Source organism: Nelumbo nucifera, chromosome 2 (assembly GCF_055504915.1).
Source record: "Nelumbo nucifera cultivar China Antique chromosome 2, China Antique-T2T, whole genome shotgun sequence".
Taxonomy (NCBI): domain Eukaryota; kingdom Viridiplantae; phylum Streptophyta; class Magnoliopsida; order Proteales; family Nelumbonaceae; genus Nelumbo; species Nelumbo nucifera.
The window spans coordinates 55,366,392-55,385,442 of NC_142650.1; the positions used below are offsets into that span (position 1 = coordinate 55,366,392).

The window sequence follows — 19,051 nt, forward strand, 5'->3', positions numbered from 1 at the left end:
AAAATCTTCTTATGCAACAAGATAATCAACTTCCTTAAACTCAAGCATTATGTATTCAATGGGGAAAGGTCATTACCCAATGTTGGTCTCAGCTATCTGTGGTCTTGGGAGGGGTACTGGATATGGACGTAATTTCTGACTTTTTTTATGGCACAAAGTGGATGCTCTCAAGCTTAAACTTGCATTCTCATGCTTGTCAGCATGAGATTTTACCATTACATCAAGAAATGGTTCCTTAGGTATTCAATTGGAAGAGATCTTTATTTGTAACAGCAAAAGTAAATACACTGGCTATATTATGAACATAATACACATTAATTACATTTCATGACTCCAGATTACAAGAGTTCTACTGCATTTCTTTTCAAGACATTATTCCTGTCCACAAATCATTTTTTCAAGAAGACCCTCATCTTACAAACATTGAAACCATGTCATAAACAACAGGACTCAACATTTGTTCTTCATCTTTCATATTTTGTGTCAAAACATCCCTGCCAAAAGGCAACTTCTTGAAAAGGAAAGAATGGTGAAGTTTCTGGCCTCTCTTAAAAGGTACAATCATGACTATTTTCACTCACCATCAGTTGGCCCATTCAAGCTTGTTTTCACATAAGATCCAGAAAATGAACAAGCAAAACACATGTTTCTTACACACTCATTCTCAGCATCATTGAGCATCCAATTTATCCAGTCTGGCTGGAGGCAAAGTTCCTATAAATTGTCCCGCACAGTTCGAAAGCTAATCCCATCTTTGAGATGGCTAATTTCCATGGGGCAAAACCACTTTAGCATTTTTGGACCCAATATCTGATTAAGAAAGAAAAAAGTAAACATCTTTGCAGATATATCTCAAGGCTTCAACAGGTAAGACAGACAAATAAGATTTGTAAGCACGAAAGTTATGACACCTAGATGCCTATACTGCTATACATGCTTACCATACCCAAGATAGATATTGTATTTACACCTATTTGATTCAACATGGGAAATACATGAGCACTTCTTGAGATATCTGGTATTGGGAGGGGTGGACCGGATATATATCATCATAATTATATATCATTATCATTATCATTATTATCATTATTATTATTATTATTATTATTATTATTATTATTATTATTATTATTGTTATTATTATTATTGACAAATCATAATATAACAATAATGTAAAATGTTAAGAATTTTCATGAAATTTGCAAAGGTATTAATATTAATAAATGGTTCTATCAATGAAGTTAAAACATAAGCATGATGTCGGCATAGTAAATGGGATTTGTATCTATGTGTTGTCCTAGATCTTGAGAAATAGGGAGATGTATCCCCATTTCCCATATCCATGTTATATATATATAGATAGATAGATAGATAGATAGATAGATAGATAGATAGATAGATAGATAGATAGAGAGAGAGAGAGAGAGAGAGATACCAAGTTAATGTTTCTGTACAGGCCAAAGTTGTAGGGATGATGATAGCTTTGTCCTGACTTCCTAGCTAACCAAATTGCTCTTATTCCCTCATGATACTGATGAACAAACATGAGCAAACTAACATCAATAACCACACCAGGAAGGCAGGAACATCTTCATTGGTATTAAAACCTTGAACCACTGGGTTTAACCTACCTCTATGGTTGTCATATTATTACTTAGAAGGTAGATGTGCCAACCCAAGAGGGTCCCAAGGACCAAACTTAAGGTGACTATAATACACCCGCATGTAATCTGCAAGAAAAACTGTCATCAGCAGTGCTCAAAATCTTGCGAAAAATGTCAGACCGGGAAGGAAAAAGGAAGGAAAAGAAAAAGAGGAGATAGGAGGGTTACGGTGGTTACAAAATGGAATAGTATAAAAAAAGGCCATTAGCCAATGTCGGTCCCAACTATCTGGGGTCTTGGGATGGGTGGATTGGACACAGCCATAATCTTTTCGCATTTTCTTTGCTAACATTTAACTTATTGAACAATTGATTGCAGATGTGGGATTTGAACCCATGCCCTTTAGGATCAGATCCCTAGGCAAGATGAAAAGGGCAGCCCAGTGCATGAGGCTCCCACCAATGCAGGGTCTGGGGAGGGACAGATATATGCAACCTTACCCCTGCACATACAGGGTGGCTGTTTCCAAGATTTGAACCCTGGTCACCCAGGTCACAATGCAGCAACCCAACCATTGTGCCAAGGCAAGATGGAAAAGTATAATGAATTCCAAATTCCAAATGGCATGTTCCAGAACTAAGTTTAATGGAAACTTTTGCCAACTAAAACTAATTAAAGAACACCAGTTGGCAAGCTCCTGATTATCTAGGCTGCTTGCAACTAGGTAATGGTCTGTTAGGTGATAATATCATAACAAAGAGGAGTATTCAAACTGGATATAATTTCCCAACCATAAATGCAGAGTGTAACATGCATTCAGCTGTTTGGATATTCCATTGGCTGGGTTTTAACAAGAAGCTTTTATCATCATCATTCAAGCCTTACCCAACTATATGGGGTGGGCTATTTTAACAAGAAGTTTTCTGGACCAAAAATTGTGCTAGTAATACAGATCATAACATCCAGTTCTTAAACTTCAGAATCAAACCTTACATTAATAAATTTAAAACAGGAATATGCCTTACAAACACAATTCAATCACTTCGAAACCAAGGTGCTATGCAGGATAGTTACACCAATAAGCAAAATTGACCCATATGATGAAAGCATGGTTCCATGGCTTCAACATTATGACCAAAAAATTACTAATTGATGGTTGGTTTGCAAGATAATCTATGACCATTTCTCAAGAACAATAATCAACCTTAAATCTATTTAAATCACTAGTTGCATATTTAAGGGAGTGAATTCAAAAGAACTAATAGAAAGTTACAGACCCAAGGAATCAAAAATGGAGCTTGTTCTTACTAGCAAAACATCATCACAGGTTCCATTCATATAAGAGGGATAAAGGAACTCATTTCCTTTGCTTAAAAAGCACTAAATCTAAATGAAATAAAACTAATTTATATCAAAACCAACATCTTCAAGGAACATATTCTCAGATTTCCAAAAATCCCTGCCATTTCTACTTTAAGAAGTATTATAAACCTAATCTGCACTACAATCCTGTTAGAATGAGGGTTGGAGAAGTAATAGAAAGACTAGAAGAAGAAGTAGAAGGAGAAGAGAGGAGAATAGAGAAGGAGAAGAATTCTGGTTCAAACAAGAGAGATTAATCACCTCTCTAGTTGGCCAGGTTTAATTTATATGTTTCTATTCAAAAGCAAAAGACTCCTTTGCCCCTACTTAAGTATGGGTAACAACCACTAACAAAACATTACACATCAGCAGCTTTAAACATAAATATAAAGACCAAAATACCCCTACACAGTCAACATTAACAAGAAGGATTAACTTATTTAATCTCTAAAATGACTCAGTTCAACAGTTCAACTTGGCCTTGGCCCCAATTACTTGAAGCTGGCTACACTAGCAATAGTGCATGGGTACATGGTGTTATGAAGTCAGCCTCTCATAATATTCATCTGAAATAAAATTAAATTCAGATGAGATAAGAATGGGAAAGAGGAAATTGATAGGTTTCAGATCTAAAACACTAGGAAGAAGCTGCTGTAATTGAAATGACTACTAGTAATTTCTAGGCAACAACTAGTATATATAAAGAACAATTTTTGAGAGAAAATAGAAATAATGACATATGGGTATGCAATATAAAATAGCTTCTCCAAGTATAGAAACAATCAAGTTAGATAATAAGAAAAGGGATAGCACATGTGAACACACACACATCAGATAGCTTCAGAAACTCATTTGTACACATTTGCTAGACATACTGTCAGAAAAGGAGGTTAACACTTGACACAAAATTCTCTTTAATTCCAACAAAACCATGTATATTGATGTAGGTCTCAACTCTCATCCATGTGTGTTTTCCTATGACATGTAAACAACCCTTCTGAAAATGTGAACCTTTCTTATATGATTAAATCAGTTTCCATGAAATGATCGTACACAAGGATCAGGCATGTTATTAATGCTTTCATATTTGTCGATAATATTCATTGGACCACTGTACCAACAGTCCTTCACAGAACTAGTTGCATTAGTCAAATCAGCATTCCCCATAGGATCCACTCATTTTCATCATTGAAAATAGGTTTCCCCATGGAAATCACATGTAAATAATCAGTGCAGAACAAAAGGTAAGTAAAATGTTCCTCATGAAAACTATATCTGATAAAGGGCATGAAACCTATAGAACCTTGCAATAACCACATCTGATCAAGCAGAACAACCAATGATCAAAATCATACAGGAGATCCATACCCTAAACATGGATGTGAAGTTGCACAAGACTGTTCCAACGCCATACCAAAAGTATGCTTAATAATCAATAGGGGGTGATAAATAGGACCTACATTCTAATTACAATCTAAGGGTTAGAGGCAATGGGCATTGCCATGTAAGAAGACATGCAGTCAAGGGTATGTATCAGGCATCTATTGATTTGAAAGTAAAAATGTACTGGAGTGTCATAATTGGTTGAACATGTTGCTCCTAATATATAAGAAGACTAAGTTGTCTCTCTTGAGTGTTAGGTTGGGAACTATCCTTTCACTTATTTGGGACTCCCAATAGGTGCTAAAGCATCTGTAATTTTAACATGGCATCCATTTATTAGCAGGATTGATAAAATGATTAGATGGAAATGTAAGTATCTTCATTTGGCGGTAGCATTACTCTTATAAAATATATTAGATAGATTGCCAATTTGTTACTTATCTGGTCTTAGAGTACCAATTGTTGTGGCTGATGGAATTGAAAGTATTAGGACTTCCTTTGGGATGGAGGGATGAAGGTAAAAAATTTGCCTTGCAAAATGGGATTTGATATGTAGACAAAAAATAGTGGATTGGGGTTTAGAAGAATCAAAGCCATGAATACATCAAAGGAAATGGATTTGGAGGTCTGGAATGGAAAGAGAAGCTTTATGGCGTAGGGTGGTGGTTTGAAGTATGCAGTGGCGAGATTTTGGTGGAATTCTAGATTTCTATCATCTACTTATGGGTTTAGTTTGTGGAATTCTTGGTTTCCCAAGACTTTGGGAAAACAAATTGTGTAGTAGGGAAATTATGCAATGTATGTACACCACATTACTATTTAAGTATCAAGCTGTTGTTAGTGAATGTTTTGAAGTCAGAAATAAGTACATGGTACAATTTCCTACTTTTAGCAGACCATTTCTTAAAGGAGGTACATAAGAGTGTGTTAACTGGTTCAGTAGATTGGAGGCTTCTAATATTTCTTGCTCAACATCTGATGCTAGGTGGTGGAGGGATTCTTTTGATGATTTTTTATCAATTAAATCCTTTTTTATGTAGTAGTAATAAGTAATCAGGTGAAACATTCTTATACCAAAAGCATACAAAGTAATCCTACCCAGAATAGAGGCTCTTTCTTGGCTTCAGGTTCTTTTTATGAGAAAGGATAGGGCATAAATATCATGGAAAAGAGGTGAGCCCACAAAATACATGGAAGACTAACTCCACCCAACAGATTATGTGCACTTAAATAATAAAAAAAGGTACTGTAGTCTTTAAAAACTGAGCCACAAATTGACAGTAGAAATAACAATCCTTGAGACTCAAAAGTCATCATCCTGGGACTTCTTGTTTTCGATTGATCTTATGTTTAAATCCTTCCAAATCAACCAAAAGATAGCTGCAAGCATGGAGTACCAGGCCAGTTTTCGCATTCTCTTGAAGCCATGAATATATCAACTCTGCAAGGATTCCTTCACAGAACATTGAAAGCACCAACTGATATTTAAGGATGCCAAGGGAAAAATTCAGATTCTCCTACTATTTGGGCAGTGGATAAAAAGATCTTAACTTCTTAAGCAGTTTCCAGGTCTTGGTCACAGAACATACACCTTGAGTCAAGGATCTGCATGTCTCTACTAATTAATTAATCCTTCATAAGACATTTTCCCCAAGCCTTCATCCACAACATAAAAGCAATTTTTAGTGGTACAGCCAGACAGCAATTGTCACACCATGTAACCATCCAGAAACGGACCCTTGAACTGTCCCCTGCTTTAGGTGCTACTCTATTGACAAACAGAATTAAAAGATTTTTCTGTTCTCTTCCAGAGCAAACAGCCATATAATAGAGACTGTTTTGGGTTACCAACCTTCATTTCTTTCTTCAAAATTTTCTTTGACTTGCTTTTTCCATCAGCTATCTTTATCAATACTTAAGTGTCAGTACCATTTTTTGAGGAGAGAAAATTCATTGGTTATCCTGGGCTGCCTGCTGCCTTGGGGGAGCAAATTGTATCCCAATCAACTAAGTAGATTTGTGCTCATCTTTCCAGCCTCTCCAAAGGAAATGCTTTTGTATTTTCTGGAATTTATTGACTACCTTTGTTGGGATTGAGAACAAGAAGAGGTAATAGGATAGAGTTTTGCAAGAGTATTTTGGATAAGAGTCATCTTGCCTCCTTTTGTTAAGTATTTTGAATTCCATGATGATAACCTCCTTTCAAACTTCTCAATCATTGGGTCCTAGATTGTACTAGAGGTGCACTTTGTGCCTAAGGGCAAGCCCAAGTATCTGAATCCCAGGGAGAAATCAACCTGCAAAAGAAGAGAGAGAGAGAGAGAGAGTAACAAATTGAGAGTTAAGGAAGAATCCAATGAGTGTGGTGGCTGCCCACAGCTAGGGGTGCTCACGGTTTGGGCTCATTTTTGAAACCAAACTGGGGTTACTGATTTTTTGGAAAACTTGTAAATGAAACCCAGCCAAAGCCGATCAGTTAACTGGTTGACCGATTCGGTTAACCATCGGTTCGGTTCATCGGTTTTTGATTGTTTACAATATATATTATAAAAAATGTATAAATATATAATAAAACACTAGAAATATATATAAAATATTATATTTTAAATAATAAGTGTAGAGAAGATGGGCCGAATGGCCCATAGGCTGTTATTCTATGTTATATTTATGTTCTTTTCTGTAATGGGCCTTATTCTGGGCCCATCCTCTTCTATGCTATGTTTTTTGTAATTTCTTGCCCAACCAAGGGCCTCCCTTGTAATTATTCAAAATTTAACTTAATGAAATAGTGTTAGAGTGTTAGAGGGAGAGATAAGTTCGAACCTCTCATTCTCTAACCCTCTTTGCTGCCAGCTCTCTCTTCATCTTCTACCAATCTTTTCAGCTGTTTTACTCCTTTTGATTTTTCCATCTAATCCTATACAGCAGGGCTGTTCATAAGAAGGCCCAACCCGACCAAACCGACCAACCCGAGTCGGCTGGGTTTTCATCAGCACCGGTCGGTTTCGGGTTGTACAAATTCATAAACCGATGGTTTGGGTCGGTTTCAGTTTTCTTGTTTGAAAACCGAAACCGACCCGAACTGAACCGACTTAGTTCCTACTTAACTAAAATCTGAAATATCTGAAAATATATATTCCAATATCTATATCTAAAAAATATATATTATGAAATATGTCAGATATATATTTCCAGAAAATATATATTCCAATATATTTGTATGTATATTTTTGTTTATATATATATATATATATATATATATATTTCTAAAATACATATTTCAGTTTTAAATATATTTCCAGAAAACTAGGTGGCCATGGGGAGCATGGATGAACTTAGAGCCGAAACCGACCCAAACCGATCAGGTCGGTTTTGCTTTACACTGGGTCGGTTTCGGTTTCGGTTTCCATCTCAGGTAACTCGACCAGGTCGGGTCGGTTGGAAAAACCTCAGTAAACCGACCCAACCCGACCCGTGAACAGCCCTACTATACAGTCCCATACTTCGAAGGGCTGTTTTTCAACTTGGTATCAGAGCAGGCCTGAACTTGGCGTGGCTCTCATGTGGATATAGTCCAGTCGACTGCATGAGGGTGTTCTAGGGCTGGAAGTTTCAACTTGTTCGCCTGATTCTAGGAGGTCATTGGAGGGTGCCCAAGACTCTAATCACTTGGAGAGTGGTTCGGTGACCAGGAAGAATCAAAGAGAAGGACTGTTCGGCCTGATTTGGAGCTCAAATCAGAGATTGATAAGACTGTAAGTTGCATTCAGTTATCCCTGGGTTATATTTCTGGTTTTGGGGACTGTTGAAGTGTTCGAAACCCCTTTAAATTTGTTCAGCTGTTCGGCTGTGGTAAACCTGATTTAACTCAGAGATTTCTGGGTTGTTTTCTCACCCTGTTGGACTGTCAAGTTGCCGAAACCTCTTTGGACTCAGTGGTGCAAGTTCTTACTTCAGTTTAGTTGCTTCTTGGACCTATACGGACTGCTCCTGAGGTGGTTCTTACTTGGTGACAGTGGGGTATTCTCTGCTGCATACACGGTGTTCGTAAAAAAGCCCCTTTAATTACTGCGGATTGTGTTTTGCTCTCTTTAGGGCACTTATTGTTGGGAACCTAGAATCCCTAACTAGAAAGGTACTCCAATCGAGTACACAGTGTTTGGAGGTCTGCTAGTTACCTCTTGAAGGCTGAATCAAGTCATCTTCTTCTTGAAAGAGCTATTACCAAGCTTGGTTCTCACGGCTGTCGGGTGCGAGTTGGCCTTGTGAGTTGTTGTGTTTGAGGCCGATTTAACCCAATCTGAGTTCATCCACAACCAGTACACTAGTAGAAGTTGACTGAAACCCTATTTGAAGCATTTACATGATGGACTCATCAGATATTGAGAGTAAGAATGTTGCTGAATATGGACATGCTTTGGGAACCCCAGCTGATTCTTTGTTGACTGTGACCACGGTTAAACTGGATGGAACCAACTATCTGGCATGGTCACAATCTGTGAAAATTTATCTATGTAGCAGAGGAAAGTGGGGGTTTATCTCCGGGAGCAAGAAAGCTCCCCCAGAGGATAATCCCTCTTATGAGAAATGGATTCAAGAGAATTACACCGTTATTGGGTGGCTTGTGAATTCAATGCAGCCACAGATTAGTCAACATTATCTATGGATGAACTCAGCAAAGGAAATCTGGGACAGTGTTGCAGAAACCTATTCCCAGAAACTAAATGTAGCCAGAGCCTATAAATTGAGAAGTGATGTGAAGAATTTAAGACAGGGGGAGAAATCCCTTGCGGTATACTTCTCAACCTTGAAGTCTTTGTGGCAAGAAATTGATCTAATAGAAGTTGTAATTTGGGACACTACCAATGATGCAGAAACCTACAGGAAATTAGTTGAAAGAAACAGGGTGTTTGAGTTCCTAACTGGACTAAACCCAGAATATGACATCACAAAACAAAATATTTTATCCAAGGAAAGTGTCTCATTGTCACAAGCGTATGCTTTGGTCAATAGTGAAGAAAGCAGAAGGCTGGTACAGGTTCAAGGGGTTGGCACTAGTGATCACTTTGCAAATATGGGGGTTAAACCCAAAGGAGTTGTGGGGGCTCCTAGTGGCTCTGGAAAGAAAGAAGTTGTATGTGAATACTGCAAGAAGCCAAAGCACACCAAAGACAAGTGCTGGAAATTACATCCCGGTATTGTTCCTATTCAGTTCCAGAAGAAACATGATAGTAGAAGGACAGGGAGTGCAAATGTAGCCATTGGTCCACATACTGAAGTAGAGTTTGCCTGTGCACAATTGGCGGCCGTGAAAGTTGAGTATGAAAAGTTTGGAAAGATGATCAGTCATCTCGAAGGTGTAACTTCATCTTCCAACCCTTCAGGAAGTTCAGCCACTTCTGCATTTGCTTAATCAGGTATAAGAGCTTCTGCTAATCATGCAACCACTTCAGGTAATCTTAAGCCCCTTGGATTATCGACTCAGGTGCTTCTGATCACATGACCAACCTTTCTACTTTGTTTGTTTCATATGATTTGCTTCCTGGCCGTGATAAAATCACCTTAGCCGATGGTTCTCTTGCCTCTATTTCTGGCAAGGGAACCGTCAAGGCTACAGATTCCTTACTCCTACCTTCTACCCTTTATGTACCTAGATTAAATACAAATTTGTTATCTGTAAGTAGTTTAACCAAGTCATTAAATTGTTGTGTAACCTTCTTTCCTTCCCATTGTGTTTTTCAGCATCTGGAGTCTCGGAAGGTGATTGGGAGTGGCCATAAAGCGAGTGGGATATACTTGCTCGATTCTCCGGGACAATGCTTTGATCAGCCTAGGAATGTTGCTTTTGGTTCTATTTCTTCAGAGTCTGCCAGTCGAATTATGTTGTGTCATTGTCGTTTGGGTCATTTGTCTTTTTCTGCTTTAAGTCATCCATTCCCTGAATTGTTCAAGGGAATTAGTGTGTCTAGTCTTCATTGTGAATCGTGTCAGTTATCAAAGCATTGTAGAAACAATTACCCTTTAAGCAATAAAAGATCTTCTTTTCCTTTTAATATTGTGCACTTTGATGTGTGGGGGCCTTACCACTTATCCTCTATGGGGGGCTACAGATACTTCATCTTGTTTATTGATGATTTTTCTCGGTTCACTTGGATATTCCTAATGAAATCTCGTGATGAAGTTCCAAGACTTGTGAGACAATTTCATGAATTTGTTTTAACCCAGTTTGATACCAGGATTAAAATTTTCAGATCTGACAATGCAAAAGAGTATTTTGAGAAGAACTTATCCTCCTATCTCTCTGACATGGGGGTTATTCATCAAAGTTCCTGTGTTAGAACCCCTGAACAGAATGGAGTTGCTGAAAGGAAAAATAGGCATATTGTTGAAGTTGCAAGGAGCCTTTTGTTTGCCTCACATGTTCCTACAAGATTTTGGGGTGATGCTGTTTTCACTGCTACCTACCTCATAAACCGTATGCCATCCAGGGTTTTAGGGTTTAAATCCCCCTTCAGTCTTCTTCATCCGGACAAGGACCTTTTTCCTATTCCTCTTTGTGTGTTTGGCTACACCTGTTATGTACACATTCCAAGTGCCTAGAGACATAAATTTGAACCAAAAGCCCACAAGTGTATCTTCCTTGGTTATTCCCCCACACAGAAGGGTTACTGTTGTTTTGATCCAAAGACTGGCACTCGATATGTCTCAATGGATGTCACCTTTGATGAACTTTCTCCCTTTTATGGTTCCTCTCTGGAAGGACATTGTCCACAGGGGGAGAGTTTATCACAAGTGTTTGCTCTTCCTCTCCCTGTCCCAGTTGAGTCTCTTGATGAGCCTGTGTCCTCTTCAAATGAATCAAGGGAGGATCAGTCACTCCATTCTCCTTGTCCTAGTGTTCCTCTCTCTTTACCTCCTTGTCCTACCCACAATCCCAAGGTGTATCAAAGGCAAAGATCCAGGAATGAGCAGGTTGTTTCCCTTACAGCAAATGAGCCTCATGCACTTCCAGTCACAGATGAGACAACAGGTACTGTTTCAACCCCTTTAGAGCCATCTTTCCCAGATCTTGATGTTCCCATTGTTGTTAGGAAAGGAAAACGGAAGTGCACGGCACACTGCATTTCCAAACACCTTTCTTATGGTCTGCTTTCTCCTTCATACTTTTCTTATCTCTCTTCAGTTGCTTCTAATCCTATTCCCAGGTTTGTGTCAGAAGCTCTTGAGATTCCAGAATGGAGGGATGCAATGAAATCTGAAATGGATGCCCAAAACAAGAATGACACTTGGGAAGTGATGGATTTGCCTGAAGGGAAGGATCCAGTTGGTTGCAAGTGGGTCTTTACCATTAAATACCGGGCTGATGGGACCATTGAGAAGTACAAGGCCAGGCTAGTTGCAAAAGGCTACACACAGACGTATGGGATTGATTATCTGGAGACCTTTGCACCTGTTGCTAAGATGACATCTGTGAGGGTTCTCTTATCTCTGGCAGCTCACTTTGACTAGCCCCTTTATCAATTGGATGTAAAGAATGCATTTCTGAATGGTGACTTACATGAGGAGGTTTATATGTCTCTCCCTCCAAGAATGTATGGAAGTGATATGCAAGGAAAAGTATGCAGATTGAATAAATCCCTTTATGGCCTCAAACAGTCTCCTAGAGCATGGTTTGAGAGATTTAGAACAGCACTTGTTAACTTCGGCTATGTTCAGACACAGTCTGACCATACTCTTTTTGTGAAGATAAGTGGATCTCTAGCAGTATATCTCATTGTGTATGTTGGCGATATTGTTGTGACTGGTAATGATGCTTCAGGAATTCATGCTCTTAAGTTTTTCCTCTGTACAGAATTTGAGATTAAGGACCTGGGGGAGTTGAGATACTTCCTTGGCATAGAAGTTGCTAGATCCAAGGATGGGATCCTTATCTCCCAAAGGAAGTATGTCCTTGACTTGCTTTCTGAAATTGGGAAGATGGGTGTTAGACCAGCTGCTACTCCTATTGATATGAGTCACAAACTTTCCGCTTCAGAAAGGACGTTGTTAGAAGACAAAGGGGTCTTTCAGAGACTTCTTGGGAAACTCCTGTACCTGTGCATGACTCGGACAAATATTGCATATGCTGTCAATTGTATTAGCCAGTTCATGCATGCTCCCAGAGATACTCATATGGCAGCCGCAGAACGAATTCTGTGTTATTTGAAAGGCTCTCCGGGAAAGGGAATTCTGTTTGCCAAGCATGGTCATATGAAACTTGAAGCCTATACTGATGCTGACTGGGCTAGAAACATTGATGACAGAATATCTACTTCAGGGTATTGCAGTTTGGTGACTGGTAATGTTGTTTCTTGGAGGAGCAAGAAACAATCGGTTGTGGCTCGATCCTCAGCAGAAGCAGAATACAGGGCCATGGCACATTGAGTCTCTGAACTGTTGTGGCTAAAATCATTCATGGAGGAACTTAGGATTGAGCATAACAAGCCAATGATGTTGTACCGTGATAATCAAGCCGCCATCAACATTGCTCACAACCCAATACAACATGATAGAACTAAGCATATTGAGGTTGATGGACACTTTATTCGAGAAAGAGTCTCTTCGGGTGAAGTGTGTCTTCCCTTCATCACTTCTGAAGGACAGTTGGCAGATTTTCTCACCAATGGCATTCCCAAGGCAAAGCTTCAACATGACACTGGCAAGTTGGGCATGATTAACATCTATGCTCAGCTTGAGGGGGAGTGTAGAGAAGATGGGCCGAATGGCCCATAGGCTGTTATTCTATGTTATATTTATGTTCTTTTCTATAATGGGCCTTATTCTGGGCCCATCCTCTTCTATGCTATGTTTTTTGTAATTTCTTGCCCAACCAAGGGCCTCCCTTGTAATTATTCAAAAATTAACTTAATGAAATAGTGTTAGAGTGTTAGAGCGAGAGATAAGTTCGAACCTCTCATTCTCTAACCCTCTTTGCCGCCAGCTCTCTCTTCATCTTCTACCAATCTTTTCAGTTGTTTTACTCCTTTTGATTTTTTCATCTAATCCTATACAGTCCCATACTTCGAAGGGCTGTTTTTCAATTAATATATTATATATTATAAATATATATTTATATATAATGCATATTTATTAATTTATAATGTATAGAAAATATAAAAGATATATAAATATATGTATACCAATCGGTTCGGTTAACTATCAGTTTTCTATTTTGGTTAACCGAAACCAAACCGGTACCTTCGGTTTTTTTAAAATACCGAACCAACCAGATTGGTTAACCGAATTTTCGGTTTTTCTTGCTCACCCCTACTGACAATCCACTCACATTATTTTATTAGGGTGACATAATAAAGGATAAAAGTACTGAACTACCCGTATGTCAATAAGTGAGCATATTTCAACACTCCCCCTCAAGTTGGGTCATAGATGTCAGTCATTCCAAACTTGTTACATAACTCATTATGGCATAGAGTATTCACATCCTTAGATTACTAGCTAATTGATCTTTAGAATGTACATAGGGAGTACACACTTCCCCCTTGTCAATCTTCTCCCTTATGAAGTGCTTGTCAACTTCTATGTTCTTTGTTCTATCATGTAAAACAGGATTTACAGCTATATTAATGGCTACCTTGTTATCAAGGTAGAGAGACATAGGACCTTCCACACGAAAACCCAATTCTCCCAACAAGATCTTAATCCACAATACTTCAAATTCCCATGAGCCATGACAAGTACTCAGCTTCAGCACTAGATCTAGCCACTATGGAGTTCTTCTTACTTCCCCAAGTTAACTCCAACAAAAGTACAATAACATAAAATAGACATACAGTCATCTGTGGATCCAACCTAGTCAGAATTACCATAGACTTCAACTTTCATATGGCCAACTTTGGAGAATAAGATACCTTTTATTGATCGAAAAAAAAGATACATTTTCCTGGATGCTTCTTCAGGTATCTAAGAACCCTTTCTATTGCTAGGAGGTGGATCCTTTTTGGAGAATGCATGTGTTGGCTCAGAAAACTTATTGCATAGGCAATATCCAGCTGTGTCATAGATAGATACAGTAGCCTTCCAACCAATCGCTGATATTGTTTAACAACTAAAAGGGTTTCTTCCTCACTATTTCCAAGGCTATGGTTCTGCTTAATGGGGGTGTCAACTATCTTGGCTCCCAACTTGGTAGAATCATGTAGAAGATCTAGGATATACTTCCTTTGGAAAATGAAGATGCCCTTGGTGGAGCACACAACCTCAACTCCTAAAAAGCATTGAAGGTGACCTAGATCTTCTATATCAAATTGAGAGGCTAGAAATTTCTTCAACTTCACTATCTCCAACTCCCAACTTCACTATCTTTTATCTCAACTTCACTAACTAGCACCACTTGCTGGAATACTTTGTTAAATCTACTAAACCAAGCTCTGGGAGACTTCTTTAGTCCATACAAGGGCTTTTTCAATCTACACACCTTTTGTTCACTACCCTCGACATAAAAGTCTAGAGGTTGAACCATGTACACTTATTCTTCCAAGTCCCCGTTCAAGCATATTTAATATCAAGTTGGTGAAGATCCCAATTGAAGTTGGCAGCCAAGGAAAAGAGAGCACTTATGGAATTCATTTTTACACTTGGGACAAATGTTTAAGCATAGCCGGAAACTTGTGTGAACCCCTTTGCTACTAGCCTTGCCTTGTCTCTCTCCATTAAGCAATCTACCCTATGCTTGACAATGAAAACCCACATATACCCAATTGGTTCCTTCCCCTTAGGAATATCAACTAACTCTCATGTATCATTTTTATGTAGGTCCTGGATTTCTTCCTAGTTCCTTCATAACATCTATCCATTTAGGTGAAACCAAGGCTTTTGTAACATTCTTAGGGATGAAAACATGAGAAATGGCAGTTAGTAAGGCACAAAAAGATGGAGATAAGTAACTCCATGAGGTAAAAAGGGCAATAGAGTGTTTTGTGATGCAGGAGCAAACACCCTTATAGAAAGCAATAGGGACATCACTAGAAACAACATGAGAAGGAACAATATTAGTAGGAACTTCAACAGGAATGATTATACCTTGCGGATTTTTCTCATGAGAGCTTATTAGTGTTTGTTGCACGATCTTTGATCTTCCACACCTTGTAAGCCTTGACGCTTCCAATGGTGACAAGAGCAGTCACAGGAAAAAACATGAAGAGGAAAAGAGCAAGGAATGGGAAGAGAAAGTTGAACCCTGTCAAAACTCCTTAGTATAACATTCTCCCCCTAAGGAGAAAAGGAAAGAAAGTATGACTCTGAAAAATGGACATGTAATCCAACAAGCAAAGAAGCAAAAGAAGAGAAAGGAATAAGGAAGAAGAGAGACGAGAGGAGAAATGAGAAAAGGCACCTAAAGTGTTTAGCTGGCAATGCCTTAGTTGTTATTTATACTTAAGGTGACAGCTTACAACAAAAAAAGAAAAGGAAAAAGACTATAACACCCCCTTGTGGCTATATACTAGTAGAATTACAACACTCTCCCTTAAATTGGGGCATATATGTCAATCATGCCCAACTTGCCACACAACTCATTATGCTGCAAGTCGTGAAAACCTTCTTTTGTGAGAACATCTGCAAGTTGTTCCTTGGAACTGATATAAGGGGTACAAACTTCACCATTTTCAAGTTTCTCTTATAAAGTGCTTATCAACTTCAATGTGCTTGGTTCTATCACAGAGGACTGGTTTGTTAGAGTCGGATGTAGAGGGGTAGTATAGTCAATTTACATTCTTTTACATGCTTGATGTAGTTACAAGTAGATCCTAAGTTAAGTGATATGTCCCACACTTAAGTGGGGGCACAATAGTCGTTGTGCATTGTTTTGGAAAACTATAAATAAAACTAGCCGACTAGAGAGAGATGTCTCATGTTCGAACCAGACCTTCTTTTCTCTTCTTCTCTTCTCTTCTCTTTCTTGTACTCTTTCACCATTATTTCTCTCTCCTTACTATTTCGAACCTAAGAACATCACAGGTCTGAACTTTATCATGGTATAAAAGCCAATATAATCAGTTCAGATCAACCTAGTTTTTCTTCTTTTCAGCACCCATCCTCTTAGGTTTTTTTTAGGTTTCTCACTGGTCAATAGGAGTTTCACAGAAGGGTTGAAAAAGAGTGATCGTTTTTTGTTTTTGTTCTGGAGGATTTCATGCCTCCAATGGGTGGTGTTGTGGCTGATTTGTGCGGTTGGTAGAAAACCCTCTATTCGATGGTTCGAAGAGGCTGATTTCAGTGGTGTAGTTGACTGACAATGCAAGTCTGGTTTGTGGGGATTCAAATAGGTAGGTTGCATGGGTGTTGGAGTGAGGAATAAGTTTTGATGTGTTGCAGGACATAGTACTATATATGTGAGGTGTATTCTGGTGGTTTAGGGTACTGTTGCTGAAAGTGGAAGACAGCAGTGGTGCTGTTGCTGAAAGTGGTGAACAACAGTGAGTTTAGATGTGCAGATGACATCTATTATGTGCCTTGGGCTAAATCTGTTAAAGTTTTTCTAAAAGCTAAGAAGAAAGTGAAGCATGTGAAGGAAGATAAACCCTCAGCTGATTCTCAGGGGTACAATGAGTGGGAGCAAGAGAATGCACAAATTATGACATGGTTATGGAATAGTATGGAACCCAAGATCAGTGTAAACTTTATGTTCTTAGATACAGTCAAGGGGGTTTATGATCATGCAAAGAAGCTTTATTCAGGACAAAACAACACTACTAGAGTTTACCAACTGTACCAAGAGTATTTTAATCTGCAACGGGGTAATCAAAGTCTCGAGGAATATTATGCTAGTATGAGAAATCTGTGGAATGAGTTGAATGTGCATCATCTACTTACATCTGATGTCAAAATTCAGCAACAATAGAGAGAATAGTTGGGTGTAACCAGATTTTTAGTAGGGTTGAAGTCTGAATATGAACTGGTGAGAGCACAAATACTAGGTGGGTCTGCCCTTCCCTCTCTTGAAGAGGTGTTTGCTCGTTGTTGTGAGGATTATTTAATTGTTATTTTATAGTTGTTGTTAGTGGGTTGTCCTCTTAAGATGCTGTCAGTTAGTTATTTTCTTTCTTTCTTATTAGTTTGTTTCTAAAGAGTGCCGCCAGGGGCATACTTGTAATTTCCATTCTTTTATATTAAGTTAATATAAATAATGAACTGGCGGCAGCCAGAATAGGTTTTTCTCTTCTCTCTCTCGTCTCTCTCTCCCCATGAATGATTACATGGTATCAGAGCAAGGTTCTGGGCTATAAAAGAATTTCGGTCTCTCCTATTGAACCTGCTTCGTCCTCTTTTCCTTCTTTGATTTCTTGGACGTAGAAGACAGAGAAACCCTAGCAGACTATCCTTTGGGTTCTTCCTTGGTCGTTATATCAAGGAAACCCTAGTCAAAGAAGGGCGATGCAGATAGAGACTCCCTTTCTTCTCTGTTCGATGCTGTGAAGTTAGTTTCTGGTTGGCACCTTCGTACAAGTGCTGGACAGGGTATGTGTTCTTGTTTTTTTGTTTTTGGTCAATGGTGCGAAGGCCTTATTCCTTGGTTCTATACATTCGTTTGGATGCTGGATTGTTAGACTGTATGAGCTGTAGTCGGACTGATAGTATACTATTCTAACGTCTATCTTGGCTGGTGTTGGACTGATTACCAGGCTGGTTTAATGACTGAACCATCACAGAGTTGATTTCAGCAGTTTTTTGTTTTCTTTTCCACATCCCAGAAATAAATTTCTTGAGGGTTGGTATTCTGTTTGTGGTTGTTGTGTAGTTGTGTGGGATTTTGACTGATTTCAGCAGTATTCTATGGCAAACTATGATTCAACTTCATCGAGGGTTACACCGACCCACAGCACAGCTGGTATGGGAGGTGAAAACATGATGTTTCCCATGCCCATTACCCCTTTAAATGGTCTTGTTAAGATGTGTCGAATAGGGGTAGTTTAGTCTTCTTCTGTTTATTAAGTAACTTGCTTATGTGGCTGTGTTATTAGAGTTACTCTGCCCCACACTTAAGTAAGGGCATTTCTGTCTTTGTAAACATGATTAGAAGCTAATATAGATTAAGGGGGTCGACTGAATGGGTTAACCATCAGATTTTCGACTGACCCCTCTTCTTCTCTTCTTCTTCTTCTTCTTCTTCTTCTTCTTCTTCTCCTCTTCCTGTTCGGACTACTGTAGCAGCAGTCGAAATATGGTATCAGAGCAAGGTTCCTGATCTAAGTCAGTTGGTAAAGCACCTCAGTGTTGTTCGTGACTCTTCACTTTCGTTTCTGGTCAGTCGATGGAGAGGACTGGTTCGCCCTAGGTCAGAAACATTACAGCTTGTCTCTCTGCTGCGCATAACTCTCTTCAACAAGGAAAGTAACTTCAGCAGTGAATGGTTGATTGATATTCTCAAAGGAAGGTCGGTTCTCTCTTCTTCTAGTGTTACTTATATTTCTGGGTAGAAACCCTACAAGAAGCTGTTAGTATTGAGTAGAACCTAGAGAACTAGGTTCATTGTTGCCCTAGGTAGGGCTGTGTGTGCAGTAGCCGAATGGTGTAGGGCTGCTGTAAGTTGTTGAATAGCTGTGTGTGCAGTAGCCGAATGGTGTTAGGGCTGCTGTAAGTGGCTGAGTGGTGTAAGGTAGAATGCAGTGAACTTGCCGAACTCCTTGTGGTTGTGTAATGCCCTC

At 38.9% G+C, this 19,051-nt stretch overlaps 1 protein-coding gene across 1 annotated transcript in view; it reads right to left on the bottom strand.

Annotated features, from left to right (window-relative positions):
- Nucleotides 1–242: 242 nt before the first annotated feature.
- Nucleotides 243–19,051, bottom strand: part of LOC104586342 (putative protein S-acyltransferase 15) — a 49,628-nt gene continuing 30,819 nt past the window's right edge. Inside the window, exons 5-7 of the mRNA XM_010243534.3 lie at nucleotides 1,632–1,730; nucleotides 1,436–1,531; nucleotides 243–810 (exon numbers count right to left, since the gene is read on the bottom strand). Of these exons, the coding sequence (XP_010241836.1) occupies nucleotides 715–810; nucleotides 1,436–1,531; nucleotides 1,632–1,730 (291 nt within the window). The 3' untranslated portion in view covers nucleotides 243–714. The remainder of the gene's footprint in view (nucleotides 811–1,435; nucleotides 1,532–1,631; nucleotides 1,731–19,051) is intronic.